The following is a 23,784-nucleotide window of genomic DNA, read 5'->3' as shown; positions in this document are numbered from 1 at the left end:
CCCCCCACTCCAGCCATGTTAATCTTGCTTGCTATTTTTCAAACACGCTAAGCAAGACTCTCTCTGAGGGATTTGTACTCATGTTCTTTCCACTACCTAGAATGCCCTTTTTCCTAAATATTTGTCTGAGTGGCTTCTTCACTTTATGGGGGTCTCAGTTTAATGCCTTCATATCAGAGAGGCCTTCCCGGATTCTCTGTGTAGAACACTAGCTTTTCCCTGTCTCTTTCTGTCTCTTGCCTTATTTTAGTTTTCTTCTTAGCTCCTTTGTCCCTGATATTAACAAGGATGTTTGCTTACTTCCTGCTTGTTTTCAATATGTCCATACTAGAATATTGTGTGCAATACAAAGATAGATCCTTTTATCTTTTTTTCTGTTTCTGTATGCTAATGTCCAGAAAATGCTTGGTATGTCTTAGATACTTAATTGGCATTTGTTGAATTAATTAATTAAAGTGCCTTTTGCCAATATAACTAATTTTATTTTACTGATATTTGAAGTAATTCTTGCTTTAGCAGTAAATCATTTTCTCTTACTGGTTGTATACTTGTAACATATTTAATGAATAAGTACTATATGTTAGGTGTTAGATCCTGGGATTATAAAGACGAATAAGATGTCTAATGCCCACCAATATAGCCTAATGGAGAGTTTGTAACATCATTCTGAAATAGAAACTTGAAATAGATAGTTTCAATACCGTATAGAAAGTGGCATGGTCTATGCCAAAGGCCACATGAAAACACAGAGGAGAATATATTAGATATGGATTAAACAGCTATAGCAAAGTGACACCAAAATATAGTAACTCAAAGAAGGCATGTTTTTCTCTTTTATATAACAGTTTGGAAATATGTGAATACAGGATAGGTAGGTGGTTCTGCTCAATGAGTTCATATCCAGGAACCCAGGTTCCTCTTCTTTTGTCATCCATTCTTAGGGCGGGGGCTGCAAACATTTAATAAATATTTTAGGCTTTGCTAACTGTTTTAGTATGAAAAAAGACATAGGCGATACATAACTGAAAGGATATGTTCCAATAAAACTTAATTACAAAAACAGGTGAAAGGTTTGTTTAGGTACATGGGATATATTTTGCCAATGGGGAGTCCAGGGGATTGCTTTCATCTGCCTTCAACCACTGTTTCACCCTGGCCAAGGGATTAGGGAAGGAGGGGCAAGAGTCTTTATTTACTCACTTTCCACTGGCCAAAACATGGTCATGTTCCTACATCTACCTGCAGTGGAGACTGGAAAATGTAATATATGGCTGATAGCTGTGTATCAGCATCAAAGAGGGGTTCTAATACTATATAGAATGGGGAGGGGAGGATGATGGATACTGGGGACAAATAACAAACTCTCTCACGGGGGCCATTCAACCTAGTCTGATAGACTAAAAGAAGAAAGTTAGTTCTATGAACTCAGTTTTTATTAAATTAATATTAACTTTGCAGAACTTGAGGTTAGATGTTGATGCTCGAAAATGCCTTAGAAATAATTTGTTCTAAGCCCCCTTTTTTATAGACCAAGTGAGGCAAATTAAGTGACTTGTTCAGAGTCATACAGTTGTTTGATATTGGAGATCAGTGAGGAGCTTATATTTCTTTGCCCCCTTTTAAGTGTCTGGTGACCTGTAAGAATTCCTTTATTGATTTTTACAGTCAGGTATGTTCTTGACCCCTTGATTTTCAGTGTAAATTCCTAAGGACAGGAATTATGTTATATAATAGTTCTGACCGTAAACCCTTTAACAGTGTTTTCCACGTATTTTGTTACTTATTTGCCTACTTTTCTGGCCCGATGGAGGATGGGAAACAGTATAGTTTCTGCCTGATTTGATGCTTTGAAAACCATATTTCTTGACTACAGAGGTCATGAGGCTGAAAATTAGGCAGGTGAATGGAAATTGAGTGGATACTATGGATGGAGCCATTTAGGTTCTTGAACAAGACAGCATGGCAATTCTCAAATACAGTTTAATACAAAATACAGTTTAGTGAAGATGTGTAATGGATGAAAGGAGGTTTGAGGTTTCTTTCTTCTATTTAAGATTAGCTACTTTGATATTTTTCACTTTAATTATCTTCTGATGCTTGGTATATGATTGAAGGACTATTCCCCGCACTCTCAGCATGAAGTGTGACATTGCAGTAGAGTTGTGAAGGGCAGGATGGGCAACTTGAGTGGTTTTCTAGTTTTTCTTTAATTCATGCTTTATTAGTGTAGCTCTCTTCTTTAGTTTAGATGCTTCCAGTCATTAGGGTAACTAACATATTTGTGTTATCTGTTATTAAAAATTACTTTCTGAATAAATAGCAATAATCTTTTTTTTTTTTTTTTTTTTTTTTGAGTTAGAGTGGTAGGTCACCCTCGGTAGAGTACAATAGCATCACAGCTCACAGCAACCTCAAACTCTTGGGCTCAAGTGATTCTCTTGCCTCAGGCTCCCAAGTAGCCGCAATTACAGGCACCCACCACAATGCCCGGCTATTTTTTTGTTGCATTTGTCCTTGTTTAGCTGGCCTCGGCTGGGTTTGAACCTGCCAGGCTTAGTGTATGTGGTTGAAGCGGTAACTGCTGTGCTACAGGTGCCAAGTCAGCAATAATCTTTTATTGTAAAAACATTTTACATAATTTCTATTCCTACGGAAACCTTTTACATTTGTATTCCCTAGATTTACTTTTGGTGATTATTTGTACATACAAAATTTGTTTTGTTTAGTCTGGTCTCTGGACTTGGATGCAGTTGATGACGTTAGGTTATAGTCATTCATAGTTGTTTCCTTTCAGAATTTGAAGGCACATGTTGAAGCTTAGAATATATACTCAGTCTTCACATAATGTGTGGATAATCGGTTTTTGGAAGCTGCAGCTTTAAGCAAAATGACATATATGAAACCGTTTTACTATATTCTAATTGATATAAAAAAGAGTTAAGTTCCTATAGCATATTTCTGTCAAAAAAAATCACCAAACTTCTAAATAAAAACCAAACACTTCTAATGTTAAAGGTTAAAATAAATGTGAGCCATACATACACAAGTAAGATGATTATTAATATTTCCCAATTATTCTAGTTCTTGGTCCTGGGTGGCTGGAAACTCTCCTAGAAGCAAAGGGTACAAGGTGACAACCCGCCTTGGCCAGGACGTCATCCCATTGCAGGATACGCTCACAACTACACTCACTCACTTTGGAACCATTTAAACACACCAGTTCACCTAACAAGACATAGCTTTGAGAGATAGGAAGAAACCAGAGTACCTGGAAAAAACCCATGCAGATGTGGAGAGAATGTGCACACTCCACACAGACTGTGGCCATAGTCGAGAAACAATTTTTATTTCTCATCACACTATAATGAAAGGATGATGAACTACATGAAGCTATAGTTCATTTTTCCAGTGAAAGAGACATTTGAATATAGGTGAGCTTGTATTATCTACTGTATTTTAAAGCACTAAATCTTATTTTTAAAGACTTAAACTTCTTTTTTAAATTACTTTGGATGTTGTCTCTTCCCCTTTATGAAGACTTGATTGTACTATTTAAATAGATTTGTATTATGGGTGGTGCCTGTGGCTAAAAGGAATAGGGTGCTGGCCCCATATACTGGAGGTGGAGGGTTCAAACCCAGCCCCAGCCAAAAATTGCAAAAAAAAAAAAAGAAAAAACTAAATAGATAAGTATTTCTTGAACAAAATGATAGTGCTTAGCTATTTGTAAATTTAGCAAGTTCAAACCACTAATATATATCAAGTAAAAGCCATAAAGATTAAGATTTCTTATTTTTTGATTTGAAGGAAAAAAAAATCCCCAAATGGAGTCATCTTCATCTTTGGATAATATAATTCTTAGCAGTTTATTTCTAGCAGCATTATTAAACTTACTCTAAAAGGAACATTAAAATACTTTATTAGTCAGATAATGAAAGTATTTTAATTATAAGAGCAGAGTTTTATATGCTGCTGTTAGGAAATTACTTTTTAATCTCTGGGTAAGCTGTTTGATTTTCCTGTGTTTTGGTTCATCCATATGTATAAATTAATACAGTAATAATTACTTCAAAAGATTTTTAAATTATTTAATGAATGTTTATCTTTTACTTTATGAACCATGGATGAAAAATTTGAAGTTGTACAGAATATGATTTTCCTTTAATTTTTTTGTGATTCTTCAGAAATTTCCTCAGGGCTCATGTGGCAACATTAACTACATCTATTAACAGCATTTTTTACTGTAACAATTACCAAATGTTTTCCTAATTAAACATTTTCTTGTTTATTTTTTAAATAGATATTTGCATATGGATGTTTGTAAATAGATGTTTGCATATGTAAAAATTCATTTGTAGGATCTATCATATAAAGCATTGATGAGAATATATATAGTAATTACATTGTTAATTGATGCGGTTTTTATTTGCTACCTCTTAGACCTTTTCATACTCTTTATTTTAAGACTTCTTGGACTATGAAGGAATCTACTCACTAGTGTCTGTATTCTATTTTATAACTGTTTTTCCTTTGCCTTTTCAAAATGGCAGTGACTGCTATTGAGTTCTAGTTCATTTAACTATTGATACTGAAGGTCTTATGCGCTGGTTATTTCCTTTAATTTACCTTTAAAATTATTAGTCTTTTCTCTCTTTGTGATCAAAATTTTGTTGTTGTTTCTTATAGAATAATTCACATTGCTCTTTTCAAAAAGGTCTGTTGGAAACCTCTACTTTTATTATTTTTGTCTTTTCTCATAATTTCTGATACTTTAAAAATATATAAATACATGTATCATATAAAATGTATTTATAGTTATGTATTATATATTTTGTTTAATATTATATATTAGATGTATGAATATATTTTAAATTATATAGAAATTACATGTTAACAATATATATTTTATAATTTCTATTTAAGATCTGAGTCTGCTATGTCTATCCAAATTTGCCAGTGTGTTTTTTTTTTAATTGCTCCTATAAGAAAGAGTACCTGTCTTCCTTTGATTTATGCAGTTACAATGGCTCATTAACCAGAAATATAAAGAAAGGGATGTTTCTATGCTTATTTCTCTAATTGGTTTTCATTATTATAACAAAAATATGTATAATGCTTTGTATTTACAGTGCACATTCAGGTATTTATTATCACTTATTTTGGGCTACAGTCATATATATACAATAGGTTGCTAGATTTTATTTTGTTTTTAAGAGACAAGATCTCATTCTATTGTCTACTTTGGAGTGCAGTGGCACAAGCATAGTTTATTGCAGCATCAAACTCCTGGGGTGTGATCCTCTTGCCACAGCCTTCCAAGTATCTGAGTTGATAGATAATAAATAGTTGATGAGCTACTGTGCTCAGTTTGTGTATCTCATTTCATAGTTGTGGAAACTGAGACTTATTTATGATGACAGTGCTGTGGCTGCAGGAGTCAGTGTTCCAATTCAGGTTTTATGATTCCACATTTAGCACTCATTCATTATGTTTTTAAAATCTTTTTGCCTTTTTTGTTTTATATATAGAAATTTCAGTGTTCTAGGTCATGTATTTCTCATTTGTAAAGAACTGGATTAGATAATTTTTATTGTTTTATCACTAAAACTCTATTCTTAGGGCTTTTAGAGATCTCAGTTTAGTGTTATGGATACTTGAGAATTTGAACTTAAGAAATGGAGAAATTTGTTGTAAGTTGTTTTTGAGATTTTTAGAACTATAGAACCAAAAAAGATTTTAGATGTTATCAAATTCAAACCCTTACCAATTTCAGGAATCATTTTTCTAGCATTCTGACAATGGGTTCTTTAGCCTCTGGTTTGAAAGGATCCACTGATAGCTTAACTCTTACTTAGTCTTGTGTGTACAAAGCAGGTCTCAATGTGGCTCTGGGTGCCCATAGATAAAAAGTGTGGGCAAGGGAGAGGGAAGGAAAGAAACTAGAGGAGGCAAGTGTGAAGAAAGAGATAAAAAATAAAACAAGGGATTAAAGGGAAGTACAAAATACCTTGGGATTATAATATTAACAGTTGGCTTTGTTGCTAGCACCTGGAATCTATACAATTAGAACATCTTGCCTTAGATTTTTAAGATTTTCCTGGCTTGGTCCATGTAACCATGAAAAACCCCAAGAAATAGCAGACTTTCTGGATTCCTTATTAATTTTTTTTGCTATCTTATTGATTCTGTTGTATTATTTTTTCTTTAAGAAAAACTGACTTTAGTTTTTTCTTTTTAGCATTGTGTTCATAAAGGGAGTTTCCTTTTTATAGAAAAATAATCAGATAATTTAAAATAATTGGCCATTTTAATTTCTGGTAATAGTTTTTCTCTTCTTAAAACTATTTTATATTTAAAGGTACAAAGAAATGATGCATTCCCTGAAGAGCCTTATGATGGTCGTGGTGGACTCTATGATTAACAAATTTGAGGAAGATGAGATACGAAGTCAAGAGAGGCAGAAAAAAATACAAAAGGAGAAAAGCAGTAGTTATTGCATAGACAATTGCTCTGACAGTGATTCATCATTCAATCAGGTGTGTTGTTTACTTTTTCATTTATGTCTTGACATGGTGTTTAATAATCACTAGCTTTAATAAATTTTCTTAGCTATATTTTCCCCTGCTTTCTAATTTTAAGGTTCATAAGAAAAATAAATAATAAAATAAAATAACCTCTGGGAAATAACATAGAATTATATGTTCAGTGAATGATTCCATTATGTCTGGGAAAATTCTTAATGAAATAAAGAGATTAATATATTTTAGAATTTAAAAAAATAAATATTGAACCAAATTTGCTTATGCTCTAGTTAAAACATCTTATTCCCAATTATTCTGTATTTCTTTTTTTTTTTTTTTGAGATAGACTCTGGCTCTGTTGCACCAGTTAAAGTGCAGTGGCATCATAGCTTACTGCAACTTCAAATTCCTGGGCTTAAGCAATCCTCCCGCCTTAGCCTCTAGAGTAGCTAAGAGTAAAGGTGTGTACCACCATGCAGGGCTGATTTTTTCTGCTTTTAGTAGAGACAGAATCTTGCCCTTGCTCAAGCTCATCTCAAATTCTTGACCTCAAGCAATCCTCCTGCCTCAGCCTCCCAGAGTGCTAGGATTACAGGCTTGTGCCACTGTGCCTAGCCCATCCTTATTAAACTATAATTAAATTATAGGTGATATATGGGATAAAACATTTATAGATGTTGAAGGTTGAATTTTTAGTTTTAATACAAACTTTTTTGTGTGTGTCAAGAGTTATGAGGCCTTATATTTTCTCTGAACAGGTTATAGGAATCCTTGACATTTGTCCACACCAGAACTAAGAGAAAGATCAGTGGCTAGACTGTCCCTGATAGAAAACAATGAAAACTGGCTAGACTAGAGCCAAGAACTTGTACACAGAGACCTTCAGGCCAAATGGAGCCTATTCTCAGTGTTATTCTTACCTGATATTTTTAGTGAAACGTTTTTTACTAATTAGCTATACTATCCCGGAGCATAACTATAAGATAGATCCTGATTATAGATCAAAGCAAAAGACACTTGAGGAGTTTGGGAGAGACATGTTAAAAATACATATTGGTCACAGTTGGGAGCGTATGATTGAAAGAAAAATGGTTTCAGAATTATTCACAGCAGAATTTAAAAGTTGCTGTGGTTAGTTACCATTGTATCATATAGCAGGAAAGATTGTGTAGAGTTGTGAACTTTATAGTTCAGGTTCATTGCCTGATGCAGTGGTTCTCAACCTTCCTAATGCCGTGACCCTTTAATACCGTTCCTCAGGTTGTGGTGACCCGGAACCATAAAATTATTTTCATTGCTACTTTGTAACTGTAATTTTGCTACTGTTATGAATTGTAATGTAAATATGTGATATGCAGGATGATCTTAAGTGATCCCTGTGAAAGGGTCGTTCAACTCCCAAAGGGGCCATGAGCCACAGGTTGAGAACCGCTGGCCTGATGTGATGGAGGATGTGCCACAGATTGTGAATTTCTTCATGCTCTAGCCTGTAGTCATTTCTTGGTGATGGACTGTTTGGGAGAAGGTGGGCTGGGACTACAGAGATTTTAGGTTAATTTAATTTAGTTAGGTGGCTTGTTTAGTAAGTTTACTGATCAGAGACTTTCTAGAAGTAAAAAGACATAGGAAAAAAACCAACTTTAGCATTCTGGTGGCTCACAAGATTATATGCTATTACTTATTTGATGAACCACTTGCATACATTGAAATTGAAACACACAAAAAAATGAGAACATTGTTATTTTATTATGGGAAGTATAAATATTCCCAATCTAAATAGGATTGATCAAGTAGCTAGAAGTTAAGAGGTTACTAATTCCCAAATACTAAATTATTTCTGAACATTAGAATCATAGGTTTTGAAAAAAACACAAAGCTTTGGTTGAAATGGGATCATAATTTCAGAAGATATTTTTGTTTTGTTTTGATATTTTAGAAGAATCATGGTTTTAGTTTATAGCTTCTTTTGGGACGTCCATAGTGTATATGTGAATTTTCAAGTGTCTGCCCTATGAACATGACTTTGTTTCAGAAATGACTAATTGGGTGAAAGTGAATTCTGTCTATAAAGAAGGCATGGAGATCTCTTGGCCTTTTGGAAAGAAGCATGTGAGTGCCAGAACTGCCCTGAAAGCTCTTTCAGTATGGCCAAATTCTAGGAGATATTTGGGTATATTTTTGCTTAGTGAAAAGACTGTCATGTAACATTAAAGAAAGCCTGGATTAATATGTTCAGAATTGAAAAGGTCTCTAAAAATTTATCAGCCATTCCTTCCATTAAGTACAGACATTCTTATTTATGCCTTCAAAATTAAGTTACTTGCTTTGTGCTTAAAAATCGGCCTAAATGTTACTCATGAGTAACACAGAGTAAACAGCGTTGATTGTGTTTTTGGCGTCCTCTTTCCGCACAGTCCAGGTATTAATGCTGTTTTATGCTGTATGAGCTATTTTTAACACATTTCAAGGAAACTACCCCAGAGTATACACTTTATGTGGAGAAGGTGAGTTTAGGATAACAATTAGCTTATTACTCTTGTGTGGTAAGATGAGGAACTTGGATGAGGAATTTACTGTTTATTTACTTTCCACCAAGCACTCTTTGAAACTCATCTTCTGTTACCTATGGTAGGCAGAATAATGGCCATCTCAAAGATGTCCATGTGTTAATCCTTAGAACCTGTGACTATGTTACTGTATGTGCAAAAGAGACTTTGCTGATGGGATTAAGTTAAGGCTCTTCAGATGGGGAGAATATTCTGGATTATCTAGGTAGGTCCAGTGTAATCAGTCACAAGAGTGAATTCTATTTTGGACCTGTTAAGTTTGAGATGCCCATTAGACTTCCAAATGGAATGTTAGGAAGTTAAGTAGATATATAACACAAGAGATCCAGGGACAGAATCAATTTATGTGTTGTTATGACATATTTAAAGACAAGGAACTTGGTGAGAACACCTCAGGAAAGAGTTCAGTGAAGAGCAGGTGGTCTCTAATTGGGATGAGAGTGTGAGTTCTGATAGCTGTGTAAGTTGGAGCAGTCATTCAACCTCTTTGGTTTTAACATTTTTCAATTTTTCAGAGTCATTGTGAGTTGTGATAGTATCGGACTTGTTTCATAAGATACTCAACGAGTGGCAGCTATGGTATTGTAATCTTTGTTACTTTTCAGGTGACTCTTTAGATATTTTGTTTATTTAAATTGCCATTGGTGGGAAAAAGACCCCTTCTTTTTCTAAAAAAGCTTATGGCCTACCTACTATAAACATTTGTCTAGATGGAGGTTTTTACTTCAGGGATTTTATCACCAAACAACTATGAAGAGATGCTGAGGAAAAGTACAGGGAAAAGGAAGGGAAAGAAAAAGCACACACAGCACTGTGGTTATTCCTAGGGTACTTTGTGCCTTTTACTTATTTTGGTTTTTGTTTTGTCTTTCTGTTTCATTTATCTCATATTTCTAGGTAAGTAATATTTTGGCTTAATGTGTTTTGAGTTTTACAATGTTCTGTACATTCCAATTGTTCAGCAAATAATAAGGGTTTCATATACACAAAGGTACATTGTTCTACCTTCAGTTTCCGTTTAATAGTCTTAGGAAACAAAAATCCTAAGTTGCTGCTAAATCGAAATAGATCATCTTCTCTTGTCTAGAGTGAGTTGTGTGTTTCGAATTATATTAAAAATAATTTATAGCAATACATCTAAAAGCCTTCTAAGTGAATGTTCTGTCAATTGTGTTACAGAGTTACAAATTTTGTCAAGGAAAATTACAATTGATTTTAGACCAGTTGGATCCTGGGCAACCTAAAGAGGTAAGTTTAAAGGATGGCTGTCAAGTTCAGTCAGATGTCATATATTTAAAATGTATTGGATTACAATCAGTAACAGCTGGGCTAGTTCTCTTGCGGTTAGACCTTTGTTATTACGGGCCATTCTGGACTGAGATCCCTGCTAAACTTTTTGGTCTTGAAATGAAAGGTCACGGTGTAAGGGAGGCTTTCCTTAGAGAATTGTCATGATTTGTAAAATGAAACTTTTATTTCTAGCTTCCATTTTGAAGGGATAAAGTTATGTACAGTTGTCCCCAAAACTGTTTCTTCACTGTTTTTGCATGCAATGTTTTTGTATGCAATGTTTTTGTTAGTGATTTCTGAGGACAAAATATTTTTTTAAATTCTTTTCCTACTTTTAGAAAATGTGAGCAATTTTCTAAAAATTGTTTTTAATAAATAAAAATCATGTATATTTATCATGTACAACTTATCTTGATATATATTGATGTATATATATATGAGGAATGGCTATCCTGAACTAATTAATGTATATGGTACATCATATACTTAACTATTTTTGTGGTGAGAACATTTAAAATCTACCTTCCTAGCAATTTTCAAGACTGCAACACATTATTATTAACATATTCACCAGGTTGTATAAGACATCTTTGGAGCTTATTCCTCCTATCTAACTGAAATTTTATATCCTTTGATCAGTATCTCCCATGTGACAATTTGTATTTACTAGAAAAGGACTTTCAAAGAAGCAATTGTATTGAATTATGTCTGTTTATATTTTAAAAGAGTGTATAAAACTGTTAATGAAGAATTCATCTGAAAGTCTGATAAGACTTTTGTGTATATCTTAGTATTTGGTCTCAATTTTTGAAATTATTTTTTCAAACTTTCATTTTTAATTATATGAATAGTTTAATTGCATGCTGAAATTTTCTAAAAAACTCTAAGAAAAATTTTTTCTTTCAGCATTTTGCATTTTGATACATTTTCTGGGTTCACATTAAATATGTCTTAAAAGATAATAGAAATGAGATTTGACTTTTATATGGTAAAAATCCTGTTATCTTCATTTTAAATGGATTATTTGGAAATCTATACTTATTCAGAAACCCTTATTCTGCTTCTGAAAGCAGTCAATTTTTTTTTTTTTCTTTTTTTTTATTTGAGGCAGAGTTTCACTGTGTTGCCTCTGGCTAAAGTGCTGTGACAGCTCACAGCAACCTCAAATTCCTGGGCTCAAGCAGTCTTCTTGGCTCCACCTCCCAAGTAGCTGATGCTGCATGTATACACTACTGAGGCCGGGCTAGTTTTTTCTGTTTTTAGTAGCGTCTGGATCTCCATTTGCTCAGGTTGGTCTGGAACTCCTGAGCTCAAGTGATCTGCCCACCTTGATCTTCCACAGAGCTCGGATTACAGGCCTGAGCCACTGTTCCTGGCCCTACAAGCAGTGAATTCTTAATGCAATTTTGTCCAAAAAATGAACTGAGAAGGAAAAATGACTTGACATTGTAAATGAATTTTTAATTTTTAAAATTCCACATTCTCCCTAATGCCTATCACAAAGTTTTATTTAGAAGTTTGTTCATGTGACTATATAGGCCTTTTCAAATATGTGACTATCTTGTCATTTTTGTCTTACATTTGACACCCTGATTCAGAATGTCTGGCTTTTGAGATGTGGCTCCTGTGGCCTCTTCTGATGCCTCGCCTTTCAGTTGCTACGTTTCAGTTGTTGCAGTTGGGAAATGACCAGATTTTGAGGATCAGGCTGGGATGAGTGTGTTATTGCTCACTAGTTAGAGACTGAGTGGGGTAGAGGCTTTAGTCCATTCATCACAGGAGCAAAGATATTCTCTGCTACGTTGCCTCAGGTCATACTATTCTCAGTAAATTCTGATGGGATTTTGAGAAGACTGATTAAGAAATATGCTTTGTGTGAAAACCCAGAAATTCAATTTTGCTTCCCACTACTGAATGACTTTTCTACTTCAGTAGTTAGAAAGTCAGAAAATACATAGTATGGCAGAAAAAGCAAGTTCAAACTAATTACTTTGTGAGACTTGTTCATGTATCTTGGAATGGGAATGCTTGACCAGAGGCATATCTGGGTGATGTTTTGAAGGGTAGGCCCTCCAATTATAGGACTGCCAGTGGGGGCCTCCTAGAAAGGGAAGGGTCCATAGGACAAACCACTGGAAAATGTTGCCTTGATGGTCTTGAGTCAGTCCCCATCCTTCCTCCTACTCCATGTGGACATGAGACCTAGAGTCAGCTAGTACATTTACATTTTTGCTTTACACAAAAAAGCAACTTATTTTTTTCTCTATTTAGCCCTTAGTTTAAAAGATGAGTTCTCAAGAGTTATTTTATAAAAGGGTATGAAATCAGCTGGGTACAGTGGTGCACACCTGTAATCCTAGCACTGTGGGAGGCCAAGGCGGGTGGATTTCCTGAGCTTAGGAGTTTGGGACCAGCCTGAGCAAGAGTGATACCCGGTCTCTAAAACAAGCTAGGTGATGTGGGGGGCATCTCTAGTCCCAGCCACTGGAGAGGCTAAGGTAAGAGGACCACTTGAGCCTCAGAGTTTAAGGTTGCTATGAGCTATGATGTCATGACACTCTATCCCTGGCCACAGAGTGAGACTCTGTCTTAGAAAAACAAAACAAAATAAAAACATTAAAAAAGAAGTATGTAATTAATGTTTTTTTATAATAACAGTTATGTAGACTGTGCCTTTTAATAGTTTGTTAAATAGTGTTTTGGAGAATTGGTATTATTCTAATGGCTGAGTATTAATAAAAATATTTTAAAAAAATAATTATAGGTGAGATATGAAGCCTTGCAAACATTATGTTCAGCTCCGCCATCTGACGTCCTGAACTGTGAAAACTGGACCACTCTCTGTGAAAAACTGACAGTGTCTCTTTCAGATCCTGATCCTGTATTTAGTGTAAGGAAATGATTATATAAATTTTAGAAATAATTTCTCATTGCTAACTATTCTAGAAATAAAATATGATAGTTTTCTTTAATATTAGCTCAAATATTTATAAAACTTGAGTTTTACCTTTTGGATTGTCAAAATTTTCTTTAAAGGAATTAACATAGTATTTCATGATTAGATTCAGAGCGTGGTCAATATTTCTTCATCACCAAATAATAGACTGTTACCTTGTATACTTTGTTTTATCTTGCAAAGAGATATCTAAATATTTGTGTCATTGTCTGAGTTAATAAAAATACTTGAAAAGAATTCACAATACATAGAATTTTAACTTAAAAATAATGAATTAAGATTTATTTAAAAGGTTCATAAACATTTTGCTCGTGCATTTAAATGTTGACATAGAGGTAACTGCTTAAAGACAGGAGTTAGAAAACTGTTGAGCTACGAGTTTAGAAAATAGTTTCAGATGAATTATAAAGCAAGTACAGACCCTCCATCATTGACCACTTCTTTAAGTTTACCTAATTTTCATAGGCCGGATATGCACCACATGTACCTATCAGTAGAGTAGTCCTAGTTCCTTATGTTAACTTATTCTTTTGTATGTTTACCAGTTTGTTACAGTCTTACAGTCTCCTAGGTGGTCAACTAACTGAGGCTGTACTATATAGAAAATGTCTAAAATTATGAAATTGTGAAATAGAAAAGATAGGATTTATGTAAAAAATGATTGCATATCACTTTTCATGAACAGTTATTATATGATAGAAATTAAGATCATGTTATTAACAAGTGGAAGTAATTCTATATATAGTGTCTAAGATGTGAATGGAAAGAAAAACAAACTTGGCTGTATCCAAGTGTCACATTAAAATAGAACTTTTTTTTTAACAGAGTCTTTTGTTCCTGATAAGTAAGTGAAGAAAATTTTAGCTTTAAGATTGAAATAGTGTTTTGCTCAGAATTTAAGGCATTAGCACAGTAGTTACATTTTGCTTTTTGTTCAATAAATATGTGTTGAATACTTATAGTGTACATCATTAAAGTTTAGATGTTGGGAACATACCACGAACAAGACAGAAAAAAAGTCTTCACTGTCATAGAACTTAGATTCTGGTAGAAGACAAAGACAGCAAACACACAGTTATAGAAAAATATAAGGCATCTCTATCTGTTTGTCTGTTTTTAAATCACACGCTATTCTCAGTGAAGATATAATTGTACTCATACATAGAAGTGGTTTGGGAACCGCTATTTGTTTATCTTAAACTTGGGTGTAGTTCAATCTTATTAACACCAGAGGGTATTGTAGACTTCTGTAAAAAGTCAATGATCCAAAAACTTGAAGGGGATAAAAGATATTTCAGGGTCTCCTTTAGCATTTCAAGACTAGCAAGAAATGTAATTGTAAATTTCTCCATATTTTTTCCCTTGCCTAACAAAGACAAAATAGTGGCTGAATAAATTTCCTTTATTTTAGGAATTATGTTAACAACTTTATAAAAAGTGATGTTCACAATGGATCTGAGTAAGTTGCTATATTTAGCTATTACAGATTATTATCTGTAAAGGACGGTTTTATTCAATTAATAAAATTGAAAATTAGAAGCAGTCTTTATAGAGGAGAAATGGTAATAGAATTAGTCATTTAGAAGTAGAAAACAAGGCATGAAGTTTTTTTCGTTTTCAATTCATGTTTGATCCAAATTATTTTTGAGTTTGATTCAGTTTCATCTCCTGCATGAAAAGACTGTTACATAGAACTGAGTGAAAAATATGACAGATACTTATCAATTGCTACAACTATAAAAATAGACCTTCCAAAGTAATGAATATCCTGTGTTCTGGCAGGAATTTCTTGGGGTTGTTAGAAGGTATCTACAGTCACCCTGGGGAAGCAGATTACTGTGAGTTAAGCCTGTTTACCCTGGGTTAGAAAATTTCAGGGAACTTTGTTTTTATTTAGTAGAAAGTTGGATTTTGCTATTAGGATTACCATCAATTAGGATTTAGTATCTTACCACAATATTGAAGCTGGTATAATTAAGATAATAGTAGCTACCATTATTTAAGTACCTACTAGTGATGGGCATTCTTCTAGCTAGATGTTACCTCATTTATTTCATTTACCTTGGGACAGTTTCCTCTGTTGTTTTAATAATGAAAAATTTTAAAAATATTATGTGTATTTTTGTTGGGAATGGGCAAAATTATTAGAAAGAATCCTAAATGTCTAATTACTGAAACTACCCACCACGTAAACAATTATGAGGTAGGTGGTATTAATAGCTCATCTTTTCTAAGTAGTAACTGAGGCATAGAGAAGTTAACTTGCCCAAGATTGTTTACCTAGTAAACAATTAAAAAAGACAAATCTAGGATTTGCAACTCTTTTTTTTAAAATTTAGTACTGCCTCCTCTGTTCCTTTACTTGACACCCTTACATTGTACCTTTTTCTATCAAACCTCCCCTCTCCCACCCCAGGCCAGTATCTGCATTTTCTGTTAACAGATTTTGCAATAATATATTTCAATAATTATTTTATTCACTATTAGTTTTGGTTGCTTTTATTTTTTGCTGACCAACATAAGAAAGTACCCTTTAAACAATAAGTATATTCCTACTCAGGTTTCTGAATAGTTTTTTTTTTTTTAAGTGTTTATTTCATTTTATGAGATTTTACTGTGTGAAAAATATTTCATCTCTTTTATTCTCATGAGACTCTTACATGCAGATCTTCTTTCTCATTTCCATAGGACCGGATTTTAAAATTCTACGCACAGACGTTTACACTTTCCCCGTTACATATGACCAAGGAAATTTATACAAGCTTAGGTATGTTTATTAAATCATTTTTACGTTTTTTTCCTCTCTTTTGTATGCACTTAAGAAAAATGGAAAGGAAATAACTCTTTTCAGAAGGCACTCTACATGATCGATATAACAATTTTGTGTTTTTACTTTTTCTTTTTAGCTAAATATTTGGAGTTACACTTTCTTTCTAGAGAAAATCATATCCCTACTCTTTCAGCTGGTGTAGACATAAGTAATCCTAACGTGACCCGCTTACTTAAAAAGGTATTTATTTGCTAGAATATGCTTTTGTTTCTATTTAAGTGGTTTTATATTTAAAGGTTCTAATTTTCTGAGAGCCCATTGTATCTGCTTTGTAGGTTCGTCTTCTAAATGAGTATCAAAAGGAGGCTCCGTCTTTCTGGATTCGTCACCCAGAGAAGTGAGTCCCCTAACCATGCCAGCGTTAAACACAGGAGGGTTGCTGCCCCATGTACAGTTCACAGAGAAAGCGTATAGACAACCTTAATTGACTTACCTAATTAGGAAAGGGTTTAGTTTTAATTTTTTTCCAGCTTGTCCTGTTTTGTATTTAGCTAAATGAATGGCTCTCTACAAGTACGTTTTTATACTGTTTATCACAACAAAGTAAGAGAGGACATTGTAGCCTTAGTCAGTCTTTGGTACTTTGGAAGGGTTTCTTAAATGTTATTTCAAGTTTTTCTATGCGGCTCTGAAATTTTTAATGAGGTTGTAAGAGCATTTTGAATCTAAAAAGGAAAGTTAAATTTGGAGAGACAGTGTTTGAGTAGAAAGAACGTAAGTTTTAAAACAGAAAAATTGAATATGAATCTCAACTCTGCCATTTACTGAAATATAAAAAATTGTTTCTGGAGATTATTTGTTAATTTATAATTCCATAAATATAAAGCGTATCACCAGTATATGTGTGTGTATGTGTATAAATGTTTATATAACATAGCATTTCTTTTTAAAAATCATTTTTTTGCTCCAAACTTTAAGGTATATGGAAGAAATTGTGGACAGTACTTTGTCCTTGTTATCAGCTAATCATAATCAAAGCCATCATGTTGCACAAAAGATTTTGGATCCAATCTACTTTTTTGCCTTAGTTGACACCAAGGCTGTGTGGTTCAAAAAGTGGATGGTAAGGAAAAATGGAATATTTTTATACCTTTCAAGCATTGCTGTATCGCTTTGAAGAATAACTAATGTTTGAGTGTTTAATGAGTTCTAATTGCTTTTACGCAATTCTTAAACATATTTATGTGGTAGGTGGTATTAACACATTTAATTCTTAAACATATTTATGAGGTAGGTGGTATTAATACCTTATCTTTTCTAAGTAGTAACTGAGGCATAGAGAAGTTAATTTGCCCAAGATTGTTTACCTAGTAAGTGACAGAGACAGAACAGAATTTTAAATGGTAATCCATCTGAATCTGGGTAATAAGCTTAATGACCTATCCAATATGATTTTTCTTTAGTTTGAAAGTTCCAAAAATTTTAAGCATATTTGGTAGTCCATAAGGATTTAATACTCATTTTTCTTTGGTTTAGGAGATATGCCTAAAAGCATTTCCTCATTTGCCTCCCTCCTGATCTGGAAATTTGGGAGATGTGTTTAATGTCTGATCTGGCAATTTCCTCTGAAGCTCACTGCTGTTCTGGAACTGAAATTAATATTAGGAGTAGGAGATCTTTATGCTGTTAACGTCCTTTAACCACTGGTGAATAAGACTGGTTTGGGGTAGCAGCAGTAGCGGCAGGGCTGCTTTCGTGCTCACAGTTTTTTCTCTCTTAATCCCTCCGTACTGTATTTGTTGCAGTGGAGGAGAGGGGCTGGGATGTGCTCATTTCCTGCTCAGCACCGAGTGGATGTTGTCTAGCTGATGGCACTTTTTGCCTTTTGCTATCTAAACTGTATGATAAGTGGCAAACTAAACAGAGCACAATTCTGTCTCCAGTGCTGAGCTTTTACCGGGCCTACATATTAATAGTATGTGTTCGATAAATGTTTGCTGAATTTAATTAAATTATTTTAACATGAAAGCTTTGTTCGTCACATCTGACACTTTAAAGGTTTTTCCTGATTATTGGATTAGACCATTATTATAAAAAATATCCAAAATATGTAAAAGGTCAAGTATAATTAAATTTTTCTGATTCTACAATATAGGAATAACAATTAGTAAGATCTTATTTTATATAGGTTTTTAATATATCTGTTTATTTAGGTCATCTTTTTGAACAAAAATGAAATTCTATATAATTAAATTTTTCCACTTAAGATGTTTATTGATAGTAGTTGATTCTTAAGAGGATGAGGCAGAAAATTATTTAAAATATCAGATTTCCAAGTGTGTTCTAGTGTTAATGAAAATTCATCGTATCCTCCTATACTATTTTTGTATAAGGATGATGTTGGCAAACTTACGTAAAGAGCCAAAGAATAGATAGTTTTGACTGTACAGTCTCTGTTGCAACTTTTCAATTCAACTGTCACAGCTCCAAAACATCTATAGATAATATGTGCATCATTACAAAAGTTTTGAGATGCACAAAAATCAACAAATGTAAAATTCACGCCAGTGGAAAAAACAAATGAACCCCAGTAAATGCTGAGTAATGAATCTCAGCAACACCAGTAAAACAGAGCCAGTTGAAACTTGCGTGGGTGAATCAGAAAGGATGCCGTTGACTGTGTTTCTGGGAAGTGAAATAATGGACTATAACATAGTCTGTTTCAAAACTTTTGCAGTGACTTACATACATAAACGACTGGGCTTGACTGTGTTCCAGTGAAACTTTATTTGCAAAATAAAGTTGTAGTCTGAATTTTGTCTGAGGGCTGGAGTTTGCTGACCTGGTTTAGGGATGCATTATGAGATTCCTTTTCAGAACACTTAGGTCAATATTAAAAATAGTTTAACAGCTATCAACATGTTTTCTTATTCAACCCGAAAAAAAGGCTTAATATTTTTTAAAAAAACATTTTAAACTATGAGAATTAAAACATTCAGCGTGTTGATTAACCTTTAGTTAACCAACTGCCATTTAATTAATCATATTTAATTAAAAAAACTTGTTCCTCAGAATTCTGATAGTTTTTAACTGGGTAGTATTCTCTTTGATATTTTCATTGTTATTTATAAAATTAAGAAACTATATTTTGAACTAATTTCATCTTACAAAACTTAGGTGTCATATGTAGTTTCCCCTGCCTTTGTAAAATGTTGTGTATTTACGTATTTTCATTCTGTCTGTATTCAACTCTAAGGAGAGAATTAAAGCTTTTTTAGCTCTAAAATCTTGACAGGTTTCTACACGTGTAGACAGTACATTATCCTCTTTAGTCTGGGTTGAGATTTTTTTTCTTTGACCACTTGGGTATCTTTTCTTTGGGTTCTGTTTATACACTGACAGTCAGGTCTGCTTTTTTGGTACTGATTTTAAAATAGCATATCATGGAGGTGGGACATAATTGATGGATAGCATTTTTTTCTACTAATTCACCACTAAATGATCCATTTTTAAATATTTTTTGCATTCTCATGATTGCTACACTCCTAATCCAAATGTACATAGACAAACCTGTTTGGCATTCATTATAATAACTTACACCTAAGCTGTTGTGTGATTGATGGTGTTATTGGAAGTAATGCAGGAAAAATAGGTTTAAATGGCATAGTTTGAATATTAAGTATCATTTTCTGCTTAATTTTAGCATGCATATTATAGCAGAACTGCAGTACTAAGACTTCTCGAAAAGAAATATAAGTCTCTGGTAAGTCCACACTTCTGTTTTTATGTTGAAATAATATCCCAAAAAGATATATGATGTAATAAGTTGAATATGTGAAGTTGAGTGGTGACAATTAATATTGGATAATAAAGAATTTGGCTTTTATGTGACCTAACCTACCATCCTATGAAACAAATAAGGGTAAAAGTAGAGACTTAAAATGTAGTCAGAACAGAAATCATATAAGTACTTGGTAAATCAAGCTGCTATAAATAACCAGCTGTTTTACGAGAAGCTATATTGAAGTATTATGCAATTTGATTCAAAGCAAGTATTAATAAGGGAATTACTTCTACGGGTAATGTTTTGAGGGAAAAGTTACATGAGAACAATTCAGAAGGGGATAAATGTTTTTGCATTTGCAAACATTGGTTTGAGTTATACCAAACATAGACTAATACTATAAAATACGTTACCAAAAATTATCTACATTTATTATTAGTTGTAGAACAATGTGTGAGAATTAAAAAGAAATCAAGACTAATAAAAAATCGTTGACAGCATGTAAAGCATGAGATTTATTAAAATACTTAAGTTGTATAACTTTGGGTCAATAAATATAGTTTCCGTAGTTAGGATGAACCTTGAGTTTCCTCTTTAGGTGAAGGAAAGTTTCCTGGAATTGCGGTTTTTAGCTGAGTTCAGTAGAGCATAAAATGAAAGAAGGAGAACAGTAATTGTTTTGTGTTTGAGAACCAAAAGAATTGAGCAGCAGGAGAGAGTCATATGAATGATAGGATGAGAATTTATTTGTAGAGGCAAAAGGTGCTTAAAATTTTTAGAAGAGGTTAGAAGAGGTAAAATGTTCTTAAAATTTTTTAGAGAAATTGAATTGGAATAGTCTTTCCACATCTCATTTCTGTTCCATTCCCATTTTAAATGACAATTTGTTGTTGCCATATGAGCATAGACTGATCTTGCTTGAAAGGAGAAAGAGAAAAAACATAGAATAGGATCATTTTTTTGCCATGGTTTATGTGCAGGTAATTACTCAGTATTGCTATTACAGAGGCCCCAGTGGTAGTATTTCAAATATGTTTCTTACAGATTAAATCTTAAAATCTGTTATTTGAAAAGTCAATTATACCTTCATCAACTTTTAGCCTAGTGGGCCTACTTCATCTGAATAACTTTAATATTTTATCAACATAGTGAAATATTTTATTTTAAGTATGGAATGGGTTCATTGTTTGAGTGATGTATGCACTCTAGGCTCTGACTTTACCACCACGCAATGTGTCACTGTAGCAACATTGCACTTGGGCTCCATGAATATACATAGTATATAAATAAAAAATAAATGTAAAAATCCCCCCAGTTTATCTGGAGAGCTTTTTAGAATTTGCACAATACTAAAAGATTATTTATGGTGTGTTTATTTTTTAAAGTAAACTGGGTTCCACTTTTTAAAAGAAACATTGGGAATAATGAATGGAAGGTGCATCTACTTCCTTTTCAGGAGTGAGGGTCAAATTTTGTGCATTTATGTTGTCAAGTCTGGACCACTCTGTGGATTTACCTTTCTGTTTTACAGGAGATTCTTGCATAAGGTCTTTAGTCATGGCAGCGTGTTTAGCATGATCACCTGAGAATGTGTTTCTTTTAGCTTCTCATTAGTGCTGTCTGATGGTATTTTCTATAGTGAGGGAATTTCTGAATTGTCTAACAGGGTAGCCATTAGTCACAGGTGACTACAGAACACTTGACATGTGTCTGGGGCAATTGAGAAACTTTATTTAATTTAAATCTAAATAGTTATGTGGTTAATGACTACATATTTGATCAGACAATAGTAGTCTCTTATTTTTATGGCATTTTCAGTAGGTAGCATTAAGATGTCAAATAATTTATGTATTGCTGTTAGTTTTTTATAGGGATGGCTAGGGAAGTTAAGAGATTCTTTGTTTCTGTAGCATTGCAAAGTCATGAATTAGTGAAATGTCTTGGGTTATCAGAGTGAATATTTAACCTTTTATTTTTTAACAGTTTGACTCTTTGTCCAGTCTACCTTAAAGAAATGGCTTTATGTAGTGCCATTTTTCTTGCTCTCTGGTAGACAGTTATAAAAAAATGACTTGACAGCTATGTTATTCAAATTTTCCCTTAGTTTTTCCCATCTTCCTCTATTTAACCTTATTTTTCCCTTTCTTTGGGGTTCACAATTAAATGAATTAGGTGCTATATATTTGATAGTATAGGGCAATAAGTATCAAATAAAATCCTGAATTATACATCAAATTTCTCGCTTCTCAATGGTTGACAAAATCATTTATTATACCCTTAATTTGACTCTTAGACCAGTGTTTAAATTCACCTACTATAGATAAGCTTTTTTTTTCTTGAAATTTAAGGGGATAGCATGAATGTGATTGTTCTTTCCTGAGATTGTTCATTTGCTTATGATTGTTAATCTTTTCTCAACAAAGGGTAACACATGTAAGAAGTCAGGGGAAGAAGTAGAAGGAATAGAAGGGAATGGTGAAGGTAAAGCTGAGTAGAGGGGGATGTGACGTGGGTGAATATCTAAAGGTTTGAGTGGAAGTAAACTAAAGGGTGTTTTTCTTATTTCCATTATAATGTAATAAAAATAATACTTATTCACTTTTAAAGAGTATTCATAAAGAATATTAAATGGTGAAAAGTATTCTCATGGTCTTGATTTTTCTGTGTTCTCTGCCCTAATTTTAATACATCAACTGTATTTCAGTAATATCCAGTCTAAAGATTTTTTTTTTAACTATAACTTACTATGTACATGAAATTTTAAAAAGGCAGCACGTTAATGACAGAAATTTCCAACTATTGAACTAAAGGGTTTTTAAGAGAGATTATGTTGGAGACATGATTTGAGTTTGTGGTTAAAAAAGCAGACTACTTTTTGTTTTTTTCATCTAGTTTTTTAGAGCTTCTCTTAAGTGTACTATTTTATTAATTATGTCATATCCAAAGTTCCCCATCTGACAGTTTATTGTAATCACTTTTGTTGTTTTATATTTTGTTGGAAAATGAGTTCAAAGTACTAGTGAAGATAAGGGAGAAGTATTGAAACAAAAAGATAGTTGAGAGACTGCAGCAGGCCAAGCAAAAGCTGATGGGAACATGAAGTAAGAAATGGCAGTGAGAAATGGGATAAATGGATAGATTCTGGAATATTCTATATAGGAGGTAGCATTTAAAGGCCTGGGCTTTTGAATAGAAGACAGATGGGTGAGTCCTTAGGCAAATGAAGGATTAATATCACTCCTTGAAATAAGTCACACAGAAGAAAACATTTGTGGATAGAGATAATGATTTTTAGACATGGTAGATTTGATCATATCGAGTTTGGATTACAGATCTCTAGGAGGCGTGGGTCTGGATGGGTTTGATCTAGACAAGACATGTAGATATGGGGAAGGGAGGGAATCCCAAGACAACCTTCAGATATTGTAATTTGTAGTTTGCTGGCAGGATTCATGGGACTCTGCCTTTAATCATGTTCCCTGCTATCATTTATTACAGTGAAAGGATACAAAGCAGAATCAAGAAAGGGAAAAGTATATTGGGTGACATCTGGAGGATATGAAAATACATGCTTACAAATATCATTTTCCCACTAGAATCACACAGGACGTCACTAGTTCCTTTAGTATATGTTTGTGGCTCTTGTGCAAAATGTCATATAACAGGAAGTTTGTGAGAGACTTAGTGCCTGGATTTTTTGATGGGTGATAGGCGACTGATGATGTAGGTACCCCTCTGCCTAACATACACCAGGGACATTCCTGGAAGGAAAGCAGGTATTCATCATAATCCACATTATTTGAACAGTTTAGGTACATTGTTGTCCCTAGTACATTCTTACTAGTTCTCAGAATGGTGCCAGCCCTCCTGAAGTTCAAGTTCTTTTTTTTTTTTTT

General features: G+C 33.5%; 1 protein-coding gene across 1 annotated transcript in view; it reads left to right on the top strand.

Annotated features, from left to right (window-relative positions):
* TBC1D32 (TBC1 domain family member 32) overlaps window positions 1-23,784 on the top strand; it is a 231,150-nt gene that overhangs the window by 10,423 nt on the left and 196,943 nt on the right. The window contains exons 3-10 of the mRNA XM_023512752.1: window positions 6,359-6,536; window positions 10,268-10,336; window positions 13,143-13,268; window positions 16,023-16,101; window positions 16,241-16,344; window positions 16,440-16,501; window positions 17,083-17,227; window positions 19,808-19,867. Coding sequence (XP_023368520.1) covers window positions 6,359-6,536; window positions 10,268-10,336; window positions 13,143-13,268; window positions 16,023-16,101; window positions 16,241-16,344; window positions 16,440-16,501; window positions 17,083-17,227; window positions 19,808-19,867 — 823 coding nt within the window. The remainder of the gene's footprint in view (window positions 1-6,358; window positions 6,537-10,267; window positions 10,337-13,142; window positions 13,269-16,022; window positions 16,102-16,240; window positions 16,345-16,439; window positions 16,502-17,082; window positions 17,228-19,807; window positions 19,868-23,784) is intronic.

Source organism: Otolemur garnettii, unplaced genomic scaffold, assembly GCF_000181295.1.
Source record: "Otolemur garnettii isolate 467f Iridium unplaced genomic scaffold, OtoGar3 scaffold00002, whole genome shotgun sequence".
Lineage (NCBI taxonomy): Eukaryota > Metazoa > Chordata > Mammalia > Primates > Galagidae > Otolemur > Otolemur garnettii.
The sequence above is the reverse complement of the archived record's forward strand: the minus strand, read 5'-3'. Positions and strand labels throughout refer to the sequence as shown.